At 43.1% G+C, this 22,549-nt stretch overlaps 1 protein-coding gene across 3 annotated transcripts in view; it reads right to left on the bottom strand.

Moving 5' to 3' along the window:
* Nucleotides 1-22,549, bottom strand: part of ryr3 (ryanodine receptor 3) — a 115,591-nt gene that overhangs the window by 1,168 nt on the left and 91,874 nt on the right. For 2 of the 3 annotated variants that reach the window (XM_042096496.1, XM_042096498.1), the window contains 30 exons: nucleotides 19,312-19,424; nucleotides 17,494-17,590; nucleotides 15,823-15,935; nucleotides 14,259-14,310; nucleotides 14,068-14,124; nucleotides 13,634-13,733; nucleotides 12,409-12,488; nucleotides 12,099-12,175; nucleotides 11,107-11,180; nucleotides 9,386-9,403; nucleotides 8,732-8,812; nucleotides 8,141-8,229; nucleotides 7,921-8,049; nucleotides 7,521-7,625; nucleotides 7,240-7,321; nucleotides 5,874-7,147; nucleotides 5,711-5,748; nucleotides 5,427-5,595; nucleotides 5,162-5,248; nucleotides 4,148-4,339; nucleotides 3,795-3,925; nucleotides 3,614-3,656; nucleotides 3,169-3,296; nucleotides 3,004-3,064; nucleotides 2,598-2,744; nucleotides 2,334-2,468; nucleotides 1,670-1,826; nucleotides 1,406-1,470; nucleotides 1,200-1,300; nucleotides 1,045-1,096 (listed from right to left, as the gene is read on the bottom strand). In XM_042096496.1, coding sequence (XP_041952430.1) covers nucleotides 1,045-1,096; nucleotides 1,200-1,300; nucleotides 1,406-1,470; nucleotides 1,670-1,826; nucleotides 2,334-2,468; nucleotides 2,598-2,744; nucleotides 3,004-3,064; nucleotides 3,169-3,296; nucleotides 3,614-3,656; nucleotides 3,795-3,925; nucleotides 4,148-4,339; nucleotides 5,162-5,248; nucleotides 5,427-5,595; nucleotides 5,711-5,748; nucleotides 5,874-7,147; nucleotides 7,240-7,321; nucleotides 7,521-7,625; nucleotides 7,921-8,049; nucleotides 8,141-8,229; nucleotides 8,732-8,812; nucleotides 9,386-9,403; nucleotides 11,107-11,180; nucleotides 12,099-12,175; nucleotides 12,409-12,488; nucleotides 13,634-13,733; nucleotides 14,068-14,124; nucleotides 14,259-14,310; nucleotides 15,823-15,935; nucleotides 17,494-17,590; nucleotides 19,312-19,424 — 4,047 coding nt within the window. The remainder of the gene's footprint in view (nucleotides 1-1,044; nucleotides 1,097-1,199; nucleotides 1,301-1,405; nucleotides 1,471-1,669; nucleotides 1,827-2,333; nucleotides 2,469-2,597; nucleotides 2,745-3,003; nucleotides 3,065-3,168; nucleotides 3,297-3,613; nucleotides 3,657-3,794; nucleotides 3,926-4,147; nucleotides 4,340-5,161; nucleotides 5,249-5,426; nucleotides 5,596-5,710; nucleotides 5,749-5,873; nucleotides 7,148-7,239; nucleotides 7,322-7,520; nucleotides 7,626-7,920; nucleotides 8,050-8,140; nucleotides 8,230-8,731; nucleotides 8,813-9,385; nucleotides 9,404-11,106; nucleotides 11,181-12,098; nucleotides 12,176-12,408; nucleotides 12,489-13,633; nucleotides 13,734-14,067; nucleotides 14,125-14,258; nucleotides 14,311-15,822; nucleotides 15,936-17,493; nucleotides 17,591-19,311; nucleotides 19,425-22,549) is intronic. The other variant, XM_042096497.1, reaches the window with a different exon arrangement.

The raw sequence follows: 22,549 nt of genomic DNA, 5'->3' as shown, positions 1-22,549 counted from the left end.
CTGTGGGAGTAGACACACAGTACAGAGGGTGAATACAGACAGGCAATAAGTGGAGTGCGCGCACATCTACAAAATTTAAACAGGCGCTGGGTATAAGGCTTAGCCGACAATTGAAAAATAAAAAGATACCCGAACACTGTTCTATAAGCTCCCAGAGTGGTTTATTAACAACGTTTAGTCAGGTATCTATACAGTGTGCGGGTATCTTTTTATTTTTGAATACAGACAGGCACCATTGCCTACATGTACACTCAAATGCTGATTGTTGCTCTACGACAGACAAGAGACATTTTGTTAGTTAACTAGAAAGGTAGGAAGAAAAATGGAAAGGAGCAGAAAGTGTGATATTGACCTAAAGTGTATTGAAACATGATACCGAGTGTGAACGTATGTCTCATAGCCCATCTCTGCTTAAAAATAATTCAGTGGAAATGCATGGATTCCAGTTTCTTCCAGTAGCAGCAACTGGAATCCATGCATTTCCACTGAATTATTTTTGGAATCTGATCCCTTATCATACCTGTTCATTCTTACTCGTTGCTTGACTTATCGTGACTAAATTCAAGATGGCTGCAAACGCTAAACTTCGTGAAGATACTGTCTGTATAAATCGTCTTGTAAGTAAACTACCAGTGCTTTTTCAAAGTTCTCAATGTCTCGTTTTAAATGTCAGGGCCCTAGGAAGTCTACCAATGAAGTGTGGAGATACATTGAGCCTCGTAAATGGGTGTAAAACAGTGATTTATTTGCATGGCTAGCCCGATGCCGAAGCACCACTATTGAAAAAGCTGTTGGTAGCATCGGCTAACTAGCGCCAGATTTTGGAGTGCAGGGGACAAGCCGAGATGGGCTATGAGACATACGTTCACACTCGGTATCATGTTTAAATACACTTTAGGTCAATATCACACCGGAATTCTCCTTTAAAAGACAGAATAGAGAATTATTATATATGCAAGTGACTACACATGTAATGTATATTATTATACCCTGTAAAAAGTTAGTAGATAATATATACAGTAACAACAAAAGGGCGACTCGTACCTGACCCGTGTGCTCAGTTTCATCCTTGTTAATCAGATACATCAGGAAGAATCTGAATGACGAGAAAGGCACAGAATATAAGTACAAGATTTGATAGAATAGCACTGTTTTGAGTAAGAATTATCTTAAGACGTGTATGGGAAGGTGATTCTCACAGGTAGTTGGCAAGGTTGTGCTCTTGTAAGGTGTGAGTCTCGAAGCCATGGGGTGTAGTGTCGAAGTAGTCATTACCGATTCCACAGATGAAACATTTTGTCTGGAGAAGGACACAGTGTTACAGGTTATACAGTATAATGAGGACGTTCGTCACATTAGGCAAATGACGAGGTGCTTGCGTGAGAAATTGCTTCGAGCCACTGACCTCCATATCCTCCTTCACTTGGTCCTGCTGGCCTCTCAGCTCTCCAAAAGCATCAATAATCAAACCTATGAGAGAGGGAGACGTACAATTTTAATAACAAATATTAAAAAATACATATTTGTATATGGGGTGCAGTTTTGAAACCTGTAAATTGATTCATGAAACAGAATCACGAGTGTTCAGAATCGGGGCCGGATTACCACTGTTTAGTAACTTCTTTATTAATTCTACCACATTTGGTTCCCATCATGGTGGGTCACATACCCTGAATAATGGCCAGCAGGATGACGATGACGAAGAAGAAGAAGGTGATGTCGAAGAGGATACGGTAAAGTTCGGATGGATCCCCGGCCGGGTCTTCAATCTCATCACCGATGCCACCGCCAGCCCTCACACCCACATACATGTGGAACAAGTAACACTGGGAACACAAACACAATCATAAAACCATGTCTTAGAATACTGCACTTCACTTTTCATGCTTAAACGCCTTCATGCTCTGCTGGTTTATGGTCTGGATGTCCATATTTGTTAGTGTACAGATACTGTGAACATAACAAAAGGCATCAACATGATTTCAATTGATGAGTTCAGTTGATACATTAATTTAAGGTCTAGTGTGATGTAGTGGTGAATCTCCAGTATTATGAATGAATCACAACGGTTCAAAAGAAATTTCGGTCTTACAACAGATTTAATCCACTCATAGTAATATCATCACACTTCATGTCCGTTTTAAGCATGGAGATTTGATATACTCACAGTCATCATATCACACTTCATGTCCGTTTTAAGCATGGGGATTTGATATACTCACAGTCATATCATCACACTTTATGTCCGTTTTAATCATGGGGATTTGATATACTCAGTCATCATATCATCACACTTCATGTTCGTTTTAATCATGGGGATTTGATATACTCACAGTCATCATATCATCACACTTCATGTCAGGCTCATCCTCATCTTCACTCTTGTTGTAGAACTTGCGGAAGAAGTTGAAGGCCACGACTGTGTAGAGGTACACCACCACGGCCAACAGCCCAACGGTCAGCACCAGCTGTGTGGACACACAACATCAATGGGGCTTTCATCAGTATCAACAGTCTAGTTACCGGGGAGAGGATGGAACGTTGTGTATGCCTCAACTGCTGAGTTAACAGTGCCCCCTTGTGGCCATAATACTTGCCTGTTTGCCATTGTGTGTTACGGAGGACAGGATGGTCCTCAGGGGCTTGAAGCACATGGCGATGTCCAGCAAGTGAGCGGCGAAGAAGAAGTTGTTGTAGTGACCCAGCGTGGACATGGTGGTGTACCACACCAGATACAGGAAGGACTACAACAATACAAGTGAAGACTGTGGTCAACCAGAGACCGGGTCAACTTGAGCTCTCAGTGAATTTAGTCATCTCAAAAGTGGTCTCGGAACGTATTCATCTTAAACATAGCTTCAGAATTTAATAACCTTAAAAGTATTCTGAAGTACTGTAACTCTGTTAACACAGTAATCTTATATATATATATATATATATATATATATATCCCAAAAAGACTCAGACCGAGAAGCTATTTATTTAAATCCTTAAAAAACTCACGTTGTCAGTCAGAACCACGCCCATTTTCCAAGTATGATACTTGGTGTCAATGGAACTCAACCTGCCAGAGTAAAGTATAAGAGCGTAGCGTTAAGAACGCTGTTCATTTTAACACACACCATTCACACACATTTTCAATAACTGGCAAACGTGTTGTGCGCTTACCAAGAAACTAGGGAGGCCTCAGGTGCCACTGTCTCTATTGTAGGGTCAAAGTCCAGGGCGCTCTTGTCCAAGCCAAGGAGTTCAGCGATGCGCTCAGCTCCGTACATATCACCATATTTATTAATGACCTATATTATGTAAGTCACAAGAGGAAAAATAATTTAAATAAATTAACAGTTACACAATATTCATTAATCTACAGTCATTTCCTGTCTATTAGCCGCATTGTGTATAAGCTGCAGGACAGTGTTATGCAAGTTAAAAGAAACAAAACCACCCATTAATACCATATTAACTGGCCCTGTGTATTAACCTCATAGCTGAGGAAATTTTCCTTTCCTTTCCTTCTCAAATTCAATGTATAAACCGCGGCTAATAGTTGGGAAACTACAATAGTACGACCCAAAATTCAACTAGTGGCATTTAAATGTCTTGACTGTCTTACCTTTCTCTTGACAAATTTGTCCCAGTAATTGCTTGGAAAAGATCTGAAAGTAATGGAAACAGAGAATAAAGAACTGGACCCCTGGCTGTAGTTTAAAAAGACACTGGGTAATCCTAAATGTTTCATGAAAGCAAAGTGAACTTGACATGAACTCCTTTGTAAATTTAGCTTGCTGTCTTACGGTGTGTTGATAACCAATCGATCCCACTGTCCTTTGATGTCATCGTCAGACGGCTGCTCGGTGATATAGATGCCTTCGAACTCCAGACTCCTCGCAATCTCCTTCTCCCTCTTGAATACCACCAGAGGGACCTGCACAAAGTCAACAGCACCAACATGAATCATGTCACAAAGTTAAACTGTGTAGGCTAATATTATCAGAGGGCCTTGAACAACGTCGAAAAGCACTAAATGAATCATGTTGTGAATTTACAATGGTATACACAACTATGGCAAGCCGACTATAATAAGGCTGCCAATTCTGTCGTGCAATACGAGTGTCGTAGTGTTGGTTTACAACCACTCTCTTCTCACCTTCAGATAGTAATATCCCAGGACACACAGCAGGGAGATGACGGTGTGTGAGATAGCCAGGAAGGTCAAAGTGGGTGCCATGTAACCGGTACTCTCCTGAAGCACAAAATACTCCAGTCCCTCATCGTTGTCTTCTTCATCGTCACCGTTTTCCCAGGAGTCCTCGTCCTCATCCACCTCGTCAGCAGTCACCTGATGAGATGGCAAGATAAACAGGGAGAGTGGAACTTCAAAAAGCCATTTCAGATGCACACGGTAGCATCTTGACCATATTCATGTCTATGTACCCATAGAGACCAGGTTCCATCTTGACCATATTCACATCTATGTACCCATAGAGACCAGGTTCCATCCTGACCATATTATTGTCTATGTACCCATAGAGACCAGGTTCCATCTTGACCATATGTAAGGGATAATGGACTGCCGTTACTAGTTCTAAATGGATGGTTGCTACGGCCAAAGGCCAGTCGTTAGTTCTATCTCTCCCGTTGTCAAGCGGGCGTATCCCAAGATTCTGATGAACTTTAGCTTTGAAACATAGCTATTTTACTTAGCCTGCTGTCATCCATCTAGCTAAAAGCCACCTCAGTCATATGCTACAATGTTGCCATGTTCTGAACGTCTGCATTTTACAGCTCGGATGCAATGTGACATTTCATTTTACTTCACAACGAGTTCGGCGAATTAATATACAAGTGTGATACGGCCAAAAAAATGGATCTACTTCATAGGTGTGCAGATGCGGTTAATGGTCGTTCTAAATTACGTAGGAGAATTGGAAATTCAACCAAGCAGTGGAATAATATTGTCTATGTACCCATAGATACCAGGTTCCATCTTGACCATATTCATGTCTATGTACCCATAGAGACCAGGTTCCATTCGGACCCGAGGTTACTTCCAATTCAACCCCTATCCTCTTTATTTCCTATCAGTCTTCGCTGTCTTTTGCTTCTGATGTTATCAGCAACGTCAGCATATTTATGTCATTTCCAGAAGTGGGTTACTTACCTTGTAGAACAGGAGGATGAAGTTGATGGCAAAGGCCACAAACAGAGCCAGCATACGGAGGTTGTAGAAGTTGCGAGCCAGATAGTTCTGAAAAAAAAAAAAAAAAGAATTATTACTGATGATATTGACACTGGAACTGTTATTGTGCACAGCAAAATAACCAATTAACTACTAAATAACCAGTATTATGTATTATTAAGCAGTAACATTACATAATGTAGGAGAAGAACAGGAAAAGAACCCGGTAAAAGACCCTCAGGCTCACCAGCATCTTGGTCTTGTAGACCTCCAGTCCTGCGATGAAGCTGGCCATGAAGGCAGGGCTCTCCTCCTGATCGCCACCACGTCTGGGCTTGCGGACAGGCTTGTCCTTAGCCGCCGGCTCTGCAGGCGCCTCCTCTTTGGCCTTCTCCTCTTTCTCCTGATTCTCTGTACTGTGGAACAGCGCATACATCGCAACTGTAGGACACTTTATGGAAAAGAATGATAATAATATACACTAATGTGCTACTTAGCTACAATGCTTAACACTGCATTGTCTAAACTCACTCTGCTTTTTCTGGCTCGGATTCCTTCACTTCAGCTTTCTGTGTAAAACAAATGAGATCCGTAATCAGATTAATGTTCACTGGACTAGATTTGCACCACACAAATAACAATACTTGCATCGCAGCTACTCAAGATGTTTGCTACTGAGAACGACATTGCAGACCTTGCTCTTCTTTTTCTCTGGTGCGGCAGACTCGGTAGGCTTGATCTCACAGACGTCACCCAGGCCCAGTTCGTGTTTGCCATCTCGCTTGGACGGCCCTCCCATCAACTCCATCATCAGGTCTACCTCCATCGGCTCGCCACTCACCATCTGCACCATGTCCGCCGTGGCCGCCAATTCGCCAATGTCCGCCTTCTCCGCCTCCAGAATGTCGCCGTGGATTCCGAACTGAGTCGGGTCAGGCATGTTGCCTAGGATGTCGGTCACCTTGATGTTTTTGGCACCCTCGACTAGGCCCCCACCAAAGATAGATGTCCAGATGATGTGGAAGAAACCAAAGATGACGTTGTAGATGCCTTTGAAGAAGCCGGTGAAGAGCATCCAGAAGAAGCCGAAGAAACCAGTGATCATCTCGCGGATGGTGAGCTTCCTGACTGCCTTGAACTGCTTGCGCATGCTGCGTAGGGTCAACATCTGACGGAAGTTGGAGATCTTCCGCTTCACAGAGGCGCAAGCTGCCGAGAAGGCCGACTGGGACTCCACACCCTCCTCTTCCTCTTCCGGCTCTTCTTCCTCTTCCTCCTCTTCCTCGGGCCGCTCAACGCTGTCCGGCTCGGAGATCTGCGAGGCCAGCTGCATCTCGAAGATGGTGTCCTCGCAGAAGTTGACAAACATCTCCATCTTCTCGCTCTCGCCGCCCTCGTTGACCACGTCAAAGATGAACTGTCGCTTGGACTCCTTGACCTGCGGCTTTTCCCACTGTGTGCGACTTGACTCGCTAATCTCAAAGTAGACCCTCTCAATCCTTTTAGCGCTACCCATGATCTCGATGCGACCGAGGTACGGCTCGAAGTAATTCACGACGCTCTCTGCGAGGTCGAGGAACATAGCCAGGCGGCTGTCGTGAGGCATGTGCTCGGACAGGTTCGTGAGGAGGACGACGACGTTGAAGCCGATGTCTTTAGCGGGCTCGTGAAAGCGGTCGACGAACTCCTCGTAGTTAAACATGTCGTTCTCGTCGGCCTCACAACAACAGAGGAGGAAGTCGATCTCTGATTGCATGTATTGCTTTTGGTTCTCCATAGCCTTCTGGAACTCTTTCTTGGATATGATCCCTTTGCTCTCGGGATCGTACTCCTTGAAGTTGTCGGAGGTCGTAAGGTCTTTTAGTTTGAGGAACATGTCAAAGAACTTGAGGATCATCTCTACGTTGCTAGAAGATTCCACCAGTGTGTCTACCATCTGTTTTCCAATAGTTCCATTCACTATGTTACCTACAAATGAAAAAGACACTTGGGAGTCATTTCTTTCATCTACAGAATCAGAACAGATTACAGAGTCAGAATGCTGTGATTGAAGTTCCTACCCTCAAGGAGAGACAGCATCATAACCACCATATCTTTTTGCAGATCCATCAATTCTTTCAACAGCTCAATTTGACTCGAGTCCTGAGGAGAAAGTTGAAGACATTCAGAAATGCTAATCCATCTAACAGATTTTTTAAGAATTTCAAATGGCTTTGTCCCTTAAATGTGGTTGCTTTGTACCACCAAACTAGATGCATCTCAATGATAAATAGACACGCCAGGTTAAATGCTCACATGACCATACATTAGAGAGCAGGAGAAAAGATCAAAGAGATGGTACCTGTGAAAGCTTCATCTGCATGTTGGCAAACACATGCAGGAATCCCACCACGGCGTCCCACAGCCTGCTGTGCGCCAAGCTCTGCTGGTTGCCGATGCAGGGACCCTGGGGAAGGCAGGAAACTCCAGTCAGCATGAAAGAGCCAACATAAAAGCAGACCATTCAACTCCGCATAATAAAGAGGATTTATGTATTGCAACCATATCATCCAGGCTTATATTACTTTCCATATCATTTAATTTTATGTCACATGGTTTACTATATGGCTTAATATATATATATATATATAATTATTATTATTATTATTATTTATTTTATTTTTTTAATATATATATATTTTTTGGGGGGGGGAAATACATTACATGATTGGCAGGAATACAAAAAAAAAAAAAGTTATTACCTGAATGTACTCAGTAAGTGAGTTGAACACCTGCTTAGCTACAGCAAGGGCTTTGGAGAAGTTGTACTGACCAGCTTCATCCATAACATCTCTTCCAGAGTAGTACCAGTAGAAATCGCTGATGGACTCCTGACAGGAGTGACAGGAGACTAAGAGTCAGTGTCACGGCCACAGGGTGGTTAATGGCAGAAGGAGTAAGAAAACAGCAGGTGCGTGTTACCTGCAGACGGAGCAGGTAGTCCACAGTGCTGATGATGATATTCACTGTGGTGGTGTTACCAGTTTGGGTACGGAGGAAGTTCTGGAAATCTGTGGTCAAAATCAGATCGTCATCATATCAGAAAATCTCACAAAGCTATGAAGATATGTTATATTAAAAGTTATGACAATATCTTATACAAAGCTATGCAGATATCTTGAATCTATGCATAGCTATGCAGATATATGAATTCTGTGATCTCAGTGAGGTGGACTGCACCATGCGGTATCTGATTTTTTAAAAAGGCATTTAGAACATGTTTGATGATGGCGGAGGTTATTGTCCAATGTTTATAACAATACCAGCGGTAAATGGTTCCTAGAGTGTTGATGAGTGTACATATTGTGAATGTGAACAATACAGTGTGATTTTTGAATGTTAAAAGTTGCAGTTGGTGAATAGACTATTTTAAGAGGTGGATAAACTCTAATAAGAGGTAGATAAACTGTAATAAGAGGTGGATAAACTCTATTTCTGAAATTTCAGAGGTGGATAAACTGTGTTTACCTGCGTTTAGCCTCCACTACATCCCTGTCTAGGGGGAACCCTTACCGGAATTGTGGCCCTCACAGAGCAGTTGCAGGAACCTAAACAGATCCTTGGTGAAGTCGTCATTCTGCAGCACTTTAGAAGCTTGGAGGGTCATGAGGGTTGAAGAAGCATTGTTAGGTTCAGGGTAGCACAATGCCATGGAATATCATCAATCTCAGGAAGCTTGATTTCAGAGCAATGATGCAGACATGTCTCTTTCACTTGTCGCCTGTCCGATCTCATAATCTATATCATACAATATGACTGCTAATCACTGATAACACAGTATGATAATACGAATACAAAAATGCTGATGGCACTGGGGAAAGCGATAAAGAGACACGATGTTAGTAAGTTATGATGAGGATGTCATAACCCCCAGCACACAACAACACAACACAACAACTGCGTGAATCAGGTTTTTGTCAGTCTGTCTGTATCTAAGGTCTGAAGCCTATTGAGATGTCATCTCAGCATGCAAAACTGCCTGTGGACCAGTGGGGTTTATGGGAGTGACTCATAATAACTGCAGGGGGTCGTGGAGGGTGGGTGGTTTGGGGGGTGGTGGTGGGGGGGGGGGGGTGTTAAAGGTGGGTAAAGGTGGGAACATGCCCAGTACAAGTGACGGCACAGTGTGAGAGAGCGTTAGAGAGCAGGATCTGTGACTGTATTTACCCTTTCGACTCGAGTTGACTGTCATCCATGAGAATGAATGAGAGGAGGAAGACAAACAGGAAAAGCAGACGTAAGCAGAGGAGAGGACAATGGAATTGTTTTTAAGTATATATACAAAACAAATAAAACAATCACATTGGTCAGTAAGTATGTACAGACATGTGACAGGAAAAACAACTAATCTGGTAAAAATGTTTAGTAGACTATATTTGCCTTACACAAAGAAAAGTAGACGGCACATTACAATGAGAGACAGACGAATTGATAACATGATAACAGGGCAAAATAAGGAAGACAAATAAACAACAGAGCTTTCTATTATTGATCCTAGAAGATAGTTTGTGTAAATGGTTGGAAAAGGCCTTGCAGTTTTTATGTATTATCAGAGAACCTCAGTAATTAGTTATTAAAAAAAAAAAAAGTTTAAAACTTTATCTGAATCAGATAACAACTAGAGCTGAATGTGCTATAATTTCTGCTCCAGAAAGACCAAGACTTATTTCCTGCTACCACTGATCACAGCACAACTATAGAATACATTTACTGACAGCAATGTTCCAAAAGTGAGTTTACAGACCAAAAATTGTAGATAACATTCTGATATATGGCATCTATTCAGATATAAATCATAAATTGAAGAGATGTTATTATATGTTTAAAATCTGTTTAAGTTTAGTTTGGATTGGCACTATATTGAAATCCAGTAGCCTGGGTTTTGTCCAAGAATCTGCAAATAGGGAGGTATTCTGGAAGACAAATTGTTATTGACACTACATTGACCAGTCGCTGCTGACTGAGCAGTACGAGTAAGACGCCATAATGAAATTGCATTACATCAGAGTAATGTGATTATTTTACAGTGGCCACATTCAATCATGAGAAATAACGGCACATTACTGTCTAGGGGGTTGTTCTCTACGCTGAAAGGAAGGCCCATTGAAATACGAAAGCGGGTGGGGGGGGCTGGCTCTCCATAGCACTCTTACTAGGGTTTTCACGGGTCATGGAATTTCTGGAATATCATGGAAATGATAGAGTCTATTCCAGACATGGAAAGTCATGGAATTGTATCATTTGTGGGGCAAAGTCATGGAATATCATGTAGCAGTATAAAATGTACTTGTACTTGTAATTAGCTTTACTGCTTGCTTGAGTGGTTGTGGTTAGCCTAACTTTGCTTATTCAATGCCCATTTATTCATCTCCCACTCAAAAAAAAGTCAAAGATTCTTGAATGCTACGCGGCTACTCTGAAATCTTTGGTCGGTACAGTATATTGTACGATTCATTCACAAGTATATCATGGAAATTCAGGTTTTTGTCAGTTAAAGTCAGGGAAAAGTCAGGGAATTTTACATCTGACTTAGAGTGGGAACCCTGTCTTACTTTGGTCATTTATTGTGGTCTTCACCCAAAGGCTTAATGTTGCAGCACTAAATGGCATGAGGATGCTGAGACTGACACAGCGAAGTTGAGTGCAATGGTCACGTGTAACAAATTCAGATGATGGTCGGACATTCTACACACTGCTTCAGCACAGCAGTTAAAAAAGCACCGTGATCTACAAACGCAATCTTCAAAGAGAAGAAGTTTTAGGAGATTAGAGTGATGAGATTAGAGTGAGGGGAGAAGCAGCAGTGCTGTTGGCTGGCCTACTTTGGGTTAGGGTGGTGGTCAGGGTAAGAGAGGGAAAAAAAGACAACTATCTCTTTGTTCACTCACTTGATCCTTCTTCAGACACCATTCCTAGGCTTTCCGCTTTGTTCTGTCTCTCGAATGCATTCAGATCCAGGACACTATGGGGGGGGGGGGGGTTGGTTACATTTTAAATGACATATAACATACTGTACAGTTTTTCTCAGTCACTTTGGTGCATTTCTCAGATCAGAATTCTCAAAACTATATGTTCAACCTCCACATCATCTAGTATCTTGGGCAAATCATAAAGGTAATTTCTCATTGTTTTGAATGTCATATGATCTTGTGGGTCCCCACCATCGACTAGGGTTAGGCTAGGGTTAGGCTAGGGATAGGGTTAGGGTTGCTCGATGGTGTTTTAAGGCCCCACTGTCGACTTCAAGGCAGCGCTGCGACCGTCAACTTCAAGACACCTAACCTTAACACTAACACCATCGTGTGTTACGCTCAGAGGTGCCTTGAAATCGACGGTGGCAGCGCTGCCTTGAACTCGACGATGGGGGCCCAAAAGAGCATCAAGCATTTTGAACGAACAAACTTTTTAGGTTAAATGGCATCTGATGAAAATTAGATCAACCAGTGAGCAGCCAGGTCTTAAAGCTCAGAGGTGCATATCATGAACTTTTAATTTTCAAGTACATAGAAGTATAGTGCCTGTATAGTTCTGTTCAAGTACATAGAAGTATACTGCCTGTATAGTTCTGTTCAAGTACATAGAGTTGCGAGACATTTTTGGGGGGGTTCGGCAGACAAAAAGCTTAAGAACCACTGAGTTACACACTTCTACAGATCCTCCACTGTGTGGTGCAGTTTATGCAGTTTGTAAGAAATGCACTTACTGTGTATTACTGTGTGAAAATGTTAATGATGATTTGAGAAATGCACCAAAGTAATTTAAAACAAGGAAGACTATGTATTCCAACTGAATCGTATAAATAACATGGAAATGCTACTCATGTTGATGTCAGTTTTACAGAGGCACAACCAAAAGCTGATGAGCATTGAGTCTACAATACCTGCAAGCTTGCATGAGTCCAGTTAAACTTTTGAAGAAGCCAGCATCTCTTTTCAATTTCAGGTAGTCCAGCATTTTCTGCAGAGAAAATGTATTTTAAGGACATTGTAGTACATATAATACACACTCTATGCCAGGCAAACTACTGGAAATGTCTTCCTGAAAAAGAGCATACATGACTTATGCATAAAAGTCTGAATGTGTGTGTGTGTGTGTGTGTGTGTGTGTATGAGAGAGAGAGAGAGAGAGAGAGAGAGAGAGAGAGAGAGAGAGAGAGAGAGAGAGAGAGAGAGTGTGTGTACATGCTTTACCTGCTGGACGATCACGTTACCGCCATTCAGAATTGAGATACCCAGTTTGAGCGTTCCGGTCACCATTGGCCCAAGGCGGCCTAAAGGAAAAAAATCATTAACATGAAGTCACACTTACAGGAACTACCTTAACACTTTGACCTTTCAGACAGACAGACAGACAGAGATAAACACGCACACACATACATACACTACCGTTCAAAAGTTTGGAATAATTTAGAAATATCCTTGTTTTCATCATTAATGTTGTAAATTACTGTTGTAAAAAGAAACTGCTGATCTTTAATGCAATATCTACATTGCCCATTATTAGCAAGCAGTCATCCAATGTTGCAAAGGTACATTCTGTTTACTAATCTGATATCATTTTGAAAAGTATGAGATGTGACTGATCTCTCACCTTTACTGGTCCTTAGTGAAGTATGAGATGTGACTGATCTCTCACCTAGTGAAGTATGAGATGTGACTGATCTCTCACCTTTACTGGCGCTTAGAGAAGCATAAGATGTGACTGATCTTTCACCTTTACTGGCGCTTAGTGAAGTATGAGATGTGACTGATCTCTCACCCAGTGAAGTATGAGATGTAACTGATCTCTCACCTAGTGAAGTATGAGGTGTGACTGATCTCTCACCTAGTGAAGTATGAGATGTGACTGATCTCTCACCTGTACTGGCGCTCAGTGAAGTATGAGATGTGACTGATCTCTCACCTTTACTGGCGCTTAGTGAAGTATGAGATGTGACTGATCTCTCACCTAGTGAAGTATGAGATGTGCCTGATCTCTCACCTTTACTGGCGCTTAGTGAAGTATGAGATGTGAATGATCTCTCACCTAGTGAAGTATGAGATGTGACCGATCTCTCACCTTTACTGGCGCTTAGTGAAGTATGAGATATGACTGATCTCTCACCTAGTGAAGTATGAGATGTGACTGATCTCTCACCTAGTGAAGTATGAGATGTGACTGATCTCTCACCTTTACTGGCGCTTAGTGAAGTATGAGATGTGACTGATCTCTCACCTTTACTGGCGCTTAGTGAAGTATGAGATGTGACCGATCTCTCACCTTTACTGGCGCTTAGTGAAGTATGAGATATGACTGATCTCTCACCTAGTGAAGTATGAGATGTGACTGATCTCTCACCTAGTGAAGTATGAGATGTGACTGATCTCTCACCTTTACTGGCGCTTAGTGAAGTATGAGATGTAACTGATCTCTCACCTTTACTGGCGCTAATCATCTGCAGCACCATCTCAGCTGCCCCGCGGGCATGGAGCCGGGCCTGCTGGTACAATATCTTCTGCTTCTCCATCTCTTTCTCCTGTGCGCCAGACACACACACCCATGCGCACACACATCACACATGCACACAGACAGACACCCATGCGCGCGCGCGCACACACACACACACACACACACACACACACACACACACACACACACACACACAAGATAGGGTATATTCATCAGATCTGAGATTTGATGTGGTCATATTTTTTCCTTCAGTGTTCTTGAATTTCCCCTTGGGGATCAATAAAGTATCTATCTATCTATTTATCTATCTGAAAACAACTTTTGTCATTTCTAAAGGCTGGGATTAACTGAAGCCTTTCAGCTTGCCTCAGAACAGACTACAGCTGTGCATGTTCTCATACCTCAAAGCTCTTGCCTCCTTCCTCATCCTCCTCTTCCTCCTCGTCTTCGGCACAGCTCTGCAGAGATAGGAGTCATTAGTGATCCCTACTGACCAGCTCCAGTTATGTTAGGTCTTAAGAATTTTTTTTCATGCAGTTTAACTGAGATGGACAGTTATTTATGTGTTTGATTATCCAAAGCTAAATAGTACCTTCGCCATCATGTCTGCATATGCTATATACAGTGGATCTTCATCCAGGTGACTGTCAGAGACAAAATGCACGAACATACCATGAGCAAACATTTCCCCCTCAACATTTCCTCCCCCTGAGGCAAGTGATGAGTACACATACTGGCCCTCCTCATTAAGCAATCGATCCTAGAAACCAGGGGCACGTTTCCCAAAACCATAGTTGCTATGTAATTTCCCATTGTGTACCAACTAAGTTGCTAACAGGTTAGGAACTACGGTTTTAGGGAACGCACCCCAGAGTAGAACTGAGTAGAACTGAGTGCAGGAATAGTCTCACGACAGGGCTCATGTGTGATCCGTATCGCTCTAATCCAAGTGTAAGAATGAAAAGGTTTGATGCACAAATGTGATGTAAATATCATGCCCATATTCTCTGTTTAGAGACCTCACCTTCAGAATTTATGACATGGAGGAGCACAATACGTCCAGGAAGAGAACATTTTCTGACCTCGAGATAGCTATGCTGACGTTGCAAGTCCAATTAAACCAACTATACTGCTCAAAAAAATTAAGGGGACACTTACAGTTTTCCACAAATGTTAAAACACATTTTTTGAAACCTTCCACCCTTTTCTCCATTCTCAAACTACATTCACAGAATGTCTGACAGTTCTTGCAAAATAAAACACTCGCCAAGTTTTACTTGTGCTCAGAGCCAAACAGTGTCAGAGTACCGATCCAGTGGATGATTGAAGTGTTCCCTTAACTTTTTTGAGCAGTATAGATTTGACAACCAGGGGTGTGTTACCCAAAACCATAGTTGCTAATCTGTTAGCAACTTGGTTGGCAATGGGAAATTGCATTGCAACCAACAAAGTTGGTTACTTAGTTAGCAACTATGGTTTTGGGAAACGTGACACAGAAAAGTAGCATCAACTTGTGAAGAAGTTGTGAAAATATGGGGCTTTAAATGTAACAGATGTGATTTTGCAGACAAAAGGTATCGTGTAAAACCAAATGCATTTATTACAAATGCAATTTAATATAAAACCAGGCAACACCATAATGCCGTTTGTCTGTGAAAAACTTTTGCATTATGTCCATGGAGCACTAAACACTAATACAGGTTGGAGGACAGCATATGCTCTTGTGTATTGGACAGCTAAATGGATGTTCATGCCATGCACTTACTTTATTGTTGAGCCTTTCAAAGTAAACTCATAAACAAAAGGAATGCTGTCCACATGATGTATTCTAGGCCATTAATGTGTCATGACATAATAGCGTACATCACAAAAAAGTAGGCTATAGATATGAAAGGAAAAGTCTTTGGTCCAATTCTCAGCCAGATTTCCTATGCTGCTGCGCAAACTCGTGCTGAATTGAAAAGTTGCATACTTGAGACTTGACATGAGATTAGAGTGTACCCATCCCTCACGTCCAGATTGATAAACACCAAAATTTGCAAGGAAATGACCATATACCTGTCATACACCTGTTTTATGTTCTATGTCTGTTTCGTAAATGTGTGTGTCAGTGTGTGTGTGTGTGGGTGTGTGTGTGTATGTGTGTGTGTCCTCACCTCCTTTCCGTGAGAGCGTTGTGACTGAAGTGGAGGATGAGCTGGTGCAGAGGGTCAGGCTTGACCTCTGCTTCCTCCTCCTCTTCCTCATCCACCACCTTTATGGGAGTTTTCTGCACAAGGACCCCCCACCCGTCAGCAAGACTCAACCCTCTTTTACTCTCTTCTTCTCAAAACCCACACACACCAAATGCACACAGATGCACACTGAACTACACACAGTAAGCATCTGCGCAGCAAGAAGCCATCGCTCTCAAACACACTACACGACACACACACTATAACTGATTTTCCCCAAATGTTGCCTATAAAGGCTTTTTTTTTAAGTTGACTCTATCCATCGCCACTAAGAGAATGGCACACTTGGCGAAACGCAACTCAAAACATGCACAGTCACAACCAACACAAGGTAATGGCCTTCATGTCACATGCTGGAATGAGCGCAAGAGTAATGCCATACGGTACTTGGTCATCCGGGATTGAGGTGCTAGATGGAAGGGGATGGACGGTAGCAGTGGGTGTTCTTGGAGAGGGCTCACAGAGCTGGACAGGCATGCACACTGACAGGGTCACACAGGCATATAAAGATGGACTGTACTCATGTTAGTGTCTCCGATAGGCCCTGTTCTCTTCCCTACATCTTCTCTTAATGTGTTTAGAAAACGCTTAATGGCTAATCAAAACTCATAAGAGGAGACCCAAAGTCTAACTAGAACCAAGGATCAGGACCGGAGGACACAAGGCTTTAACTGATTTTTATTAGCCTAGTGCAAACCGACTAACGTTTCGACGCCCATACGTCTTCTTCAGAGTCAAACTTTGCAACATTCTTTGACTCTGAAAAAGACGCACGCGGTTTGCACTAATAAAAATCACTTAAAGCGCTGTGTGCACCGGTCCTGTTCCTTGGTTCTAGTTAGACCTTGGGTCTCCTCTTTTGACTTCTGCATCCTGTTCCGTGAGCACCAACCAGGCTGAAGCGCAAGTGACCCCCTTCTACTAATCCAGACTCATCTCAATTATATCAAACATTTTTTTTTAAATAGTGTTTCTTACTTACTACACAGTTGCGGTTAACAGCGCTAGCCATACAGAATGCAAATCTGAGTTCATAAGGGGCTGAGACTTTCAGTCTTGGACTGGATAAAGCTCTGAGTGTTAGAGCGACATGTCCTAACACACACAACACAAGAGCACGAGATTTATGGTCTCAGATAGATGACACCAACATGCCACCAACTCCACAAACTGTTACTTGACTTACGAGAGACGACTACACCCACTGACGACACTGAGGTGGAGCTTCTGGAGGTGGGGGGTGGGTGGGTGGTTGTGGCAGTAGGCAAGGTGAGTTTAGCAATGGGGTTTGGGGGGGGGGGGGGGGGGGGGGTTCTAGTCCCCTCTTACCAGAGCACGGGGGAACGCAGCTTTGCTAGCAGTGAGTTGGGAGGAGGGGACGCCACGCACCACACACTCATGCAGGCCCCGGCGGGCGAGCCTGGGGATGTGGCGAGCCACCCGGGATGCGGCGGCGACAGCGGCACCCGAGCAGAAAGCGGCCGAAAGAGGTGGCAGAGCCAGCCGCTCGACTGGCGCCGCGCCCACGGGCCATTCGACGTAGCGGGCGCCGCCAACCAGCCCCCCACCAGCCATCAGCGCGCGGGTACTTACGGCCAGGTCCTGCACTAGCTTCTCCTCAAAAAAGTACTCCTCTGCCTCTATCCAGAACCTCAGATAGGCCAGGAAGAAGAAGTTAATACAGCGATGCCTGGGAGAGGGAGGGTGGGAGGGGGAGGGAGGGAGGGATGGAGGGAAGAGCTGGTTTAGGCATGGAGGGGGGCAGATGGCATAGGAAAAGAAAGGATGCATGGACAGCTGAAGAGCAAAGAAGTAAGGGTGAGTGGAGGGGAGAGTGTAATGGACTGCTTTCTCTTGGGGGAGGTGGCATGTGTTTGGATGGAGGAGTGAGGGGGGGGGGGGGGTGATGGAGACCACTGCCTCATCTGACTGGTCGTAAGGATGGTTTAAAACACACAGAAGCACAGTTGTTACAGCTAAAACACCATTTTAAAACCATTCACTCAATCTATCAGGAATGAACTAGTCAATGCAAAACACTGGTTAGTATCAGTAGAATCTTCCAATCTTTTCAGATGTACTACTAAATAATGGGTGTCACCACTGATAATCACCACTGATGTGCACAAAATTAAGAGCTAAAGATGTAAAAGAAAGCTCAGATAGGAAAACAAGAACAATGAGGACGTGTTGTTGGTACAACGTAGATTTGCTGCCCGACCACAGACCAATCAGAGTAGCAGTGGAGTGCTGGCATTCAGTCTTTAGCTTGCAAAAATGAGAGGGAGGAGGACTGAGGTTGGAGCCATGAACTCTTTAAGGGTCTCACAGTACCGTACCGTAAGCAAGGAGAACAGACGGTCAAAGCTGGAGTTTTGGTAACACTTTTCCAGCCACACGTACCGATAGCCATTCAGGAAGAAATTATTATTTTTGTATCTGGGGGAGGGAGGGAGGGAGGGGAGGAGGGAGTGTGGCCCCGTGGCAAAGACAATAGAGAGGAAGACATTTTTAGGAGGGGGAACAGAAGTGCAGGTTGGCACCAATGTCATGTGGAAGAGACACAATACATTAAGCTTACAGGGAGGCTACACCGGGCACCAATGTCATGTGGACCAGACACAATACATTAAAGTGTAAGTTCAGTGTAAATTGACCAATAGTTCTGTTGTTAAAGTTCATCACATGCAGCCCATAGGAAAAATAATGAGACAATTTGGGACAACATAGGCCAAGTTATGGACAGGCAGCTTAAAGCAGACAGACCCATGGGGGCAGTGGGGAGTTACATTCAGTTTCAGCTTTGATGCCCCCATGGGTCAGCTTTAAGCTGCCTGTCCATAACTTACGTTGTCCCAAATTGTCTCATTCTTTTTCCGATAGGTGCATGTGATGAGCTTATACAACAGGGCTATGGGTCAATTTACACTGAACTTACACTTTAAGCTTACAGGGAGGTTAGCTACACCGGGCGCGTAACTCAAGCGTTCCGTTCCCGTAGCGTCTGCTGCAACAATTAGCTGCTACTATATCAATGAATATCTACATTAATGGAACTGGCTACACCAGACATGATAGCGGTGCATACATTCACAAAAATTAGACCAGTCTTCTAAAACTATTTTTACGCTACGCAAACGTAGCGCTTCACTTGCAGACCCAGTGTAGACCGGGCTTATTATCTTACTTGGGGTGTTATATGAGGAGAGGGGGAAGGGGGGGGATTGACTACCTTTAACTGGGAAAAGTATAAAACACAGATGAAAAAGAGGAAGGGGAGACAGTTCTGGATGAGAATGTCAGTGTAATTGACTTCACTGCTTTTGAATAAGGAACCAAAGGCACCAAATGCCATATTTACTTTTTTGTGCTAAAGTGGGTTCTTAAAAAATGTTTGTTGTCACTGGGTACCTGGGTAAGTTGTAAAGGGGGGCCATGCGGAAACAGGCCACCACGGCACGCTTGCGTTGTTTGGACAACAGCTTCTGCGCCAGGTTCTTCTTACTCCTTAGAGGCAGCTCCACCTACAGACACACATAGATATGGGCATTCACACATACAGATGGGCATTCACACATACAGATGGGCATTCACACATAGAGATGGGCATTCACACATAGAGATACATAGATATGGGCATTCACACATAGAAATGGGCATTCACACATACAGATGGGCATTCACACATACAGATGGGCATTCACACATAGGGGTGGGCATTCACACATAGAGATGGGCATTCACACATAGATATGGGCATTTACACATAGAGATGGGCATTCACACATACAGATGGGCATTCACACATACAGATGGGCATTAACACATAGAGATGGGCATTCACACATAGAGATACATAGATATGGGCATTCACACATAGAAATGGGCATTCACATATACAGGTGGGCATTCACACATACAGATGGGCATTCACACATAGAGATACATAGAGATGGGCATTCACACATAGATATGGGCATTTACACATACAGATGGGCATTCACACATACAGATGGGCATTCACACATACAGATGGGCATTCACATATAGAGATACATAGATATGGGAATTCACACATAGAAATGACCATTCACACATACTGATGGGCATTCACACATAGTAATGGGCATTCACACATACAGATGGCCATTCACACATAGAGATACATACATGTAGAGATGGGCATTCACACATAGAGATGGACATTCACACATACAGATGGGCATTCAGAAGGGAAGACATACATTTCCACACAGACAGCTAAAGTTGTGACAGTTGGGATTCACAAGTGTAGTTATGTTGCTAAAATGCTCAACACCTTTAGTATAGTCTCAACTGAATGCTAAATCCTCCTGATTGTCAATATAGACTTTATGAATAAAGGATAGCACTCACAGTTCTTTTTTTAAACTCTTTTAATAGCCCCACAGACGTTTTTGGCAAGACGCCCTTCTGTGGGACGATTAAAAAAGTTTTGAAAATGAACTGTGAGTGCTACCAGAGAATGTCTAATAAGGGGAGAACCGCCACTCTCGGGAAACTTCCGGTTTCTGAACTGGTTGCAGTTCCTTTTCTGGTTCCACATGAGGGCGCTCACGAATAAGTGCAGAATGAACGGAGGCCTACGGAGCTGTACCCCTCAAATCCACTTTTCTCTGGATATAATTTTTTGCCCAGAAATTCATATGTTGCAGTCGAAAGAGGGGGCAGAGAAAATACAAACCGCTGAGTATTATATTTTTTGAGTCACTTATTTGTTCTAAAAAGCCTTTCAAATGTGTCAATGACGTCATTCATTAGCAGAAAGCTAGTGTGTTGTGGGCAACAACGACCCAACCTGTAAGAAATCGAAAGGACGTGACTACTCGTTCATTCAACTTTTGACCTATAATCCATATTGAGCTTGCAGAAACCACAATCAAATCTTCAATTTCTCAATGACAACCAGGTGAAAGAGACAAATTTAGCCGTCTAACTCCATAGACCCCCATTGTTTTTGCACTTATTTGTGATCGCCCCTAGCGGAACTGCAACAGATTGCAGGTACAATGGAGTTAATAGGGAGTGATCCGGCTCTCCGTAAATGGGCTCTGGTGCTACCCTTTATTCATAAAGTTCAGATTAAAATGTGACATGAGGGATGTACCTGTAGAAAGGGTATGTTGTTTTGAGAACAATAACTCATCTAAATTCTGACTCCAACAATTCCCAATCACTATATTGGCCAACAACCTACTATTATAACTTTAGAAGGAATTTAATCTATAGAAATGCACTGCATTAATGCAACACGATTGTGAGAAACTCCCTTTGTGAAGTCACTTATCTGCATTGCAATTACAGCCTTAGGGATTGAGGTGGAAGGTATGCATTAAAGGAGAATTCCGGTGTGATATTGACCTAAAGTGTATTGAAACATGATACCGAGTGTGAACGTATGTCTCATAGCCCATCTCGACTTGTCCCCTGCACTCCAAAATCTGGCGCTAGTTAGCCGATGCTACCAACAACGTTTTCAGTAGTGGTGCTTCGGCATCGGGCTAGCCATGCAAATAAATCACTGTTTTACACCCATTTACGAGGCTCAATGTATCTCCACACTTCATTGGTAGACTTCCGAGGGCCCTGACATTTAAAACGAGACATTGAGAACTTTGAAAAAGCACTGGTAGTTTACTTACAAGACGATTTATACAGACAGTATCTTCACAAAGTTTAACGTTTGCAGCCATCTTGAATTTAGTCACGATAAGTCGAGCAACGAGTAAGAATGAACAGGTATGATAAGGGATCAGATTCCAAAAATAATTCAGTGGAAATGTATGGATTCCAGTTTCTTCCAGTAGCAGCAACTGGAATCCATGCATTTCCACTGAATTATTTTTGGAATCTGATCCCTTATCATAGCTGTTCATTCTTACTCGTTGCTCGACTTATCGTGACTAAATTCAAGATGGCTGCAAACGCTAAACTTCGTGAAGATACTGTCTGTATAAATCGTCTTGTAAGTAAACTACCAGTGCTTTTTCAAAGTTCTCAATGTCTCGTTTTAAATGTCAGGGCCCTCGGAAGTCTACCAATGAAGTGTGGAGATACATTGAGCCTCGTAAATGGGTGTAAAACAGTGATTTATTTGCATGGCTAGCCCGATGCCGAAGCACCACTATTGAAAAAGATGTTGGTAGCATCGGCTAACTAGCGCCAGATTTTGGAGTGCAGGGGACAAGCCGAGATGGGCTATGAGACATACGTTCACACTCGGTATCATGTTTCGATACACTTTAGGTCAATATCACACCGGAATTCTCCTTTAATGTAAGCGCTGTTGGAACACAAATTGATGGTCCTCCCTTGATGGATGTAGGGAGAATGGTAATTTTGATGGGTAAAAACCACTCCAACCCAAGGTGAGTCCAAGGTTTTCTTCCGCAACAGTGTGAAACAACATTGTGTGTGAGCATGTATGTTTGTGTATGTATGTAAGCATAGCTGCATGTGTGTGTGTGTGTGTGTGTGTGCTTATGTGTGTGCTTATGTGTGTGTGTGCGTGTGTGTGTGTGTGTGTGTGTGTGTGTGTGTGTGTGTGCGTCTCGTGTGTGTGTGGGATGTGTCTGCGTGTGTGTGTGTGCATGCATGTATGTGTGTGTGT

Source organism: Alosa sapidissima, chromosome 6 (assembly GCF_018492685.1).
Source record: "Alosa sapidissima isolate fAloSap1 chromosome 6, fAloSap1.pri, whole genome shotgun sequence".
NCBI classification, from domain to species: domain Eukaryota; kingdom Metazoa; phylum Chordata; class Actinopteri; order Clupeiformes; family Clupeidae; genus Alosa; species Alosa sapidissima.
Note: the sequence above shows the minus strand (reverse complement) of the source record. Positions and strands in the feature narration are given on the sequence as shown.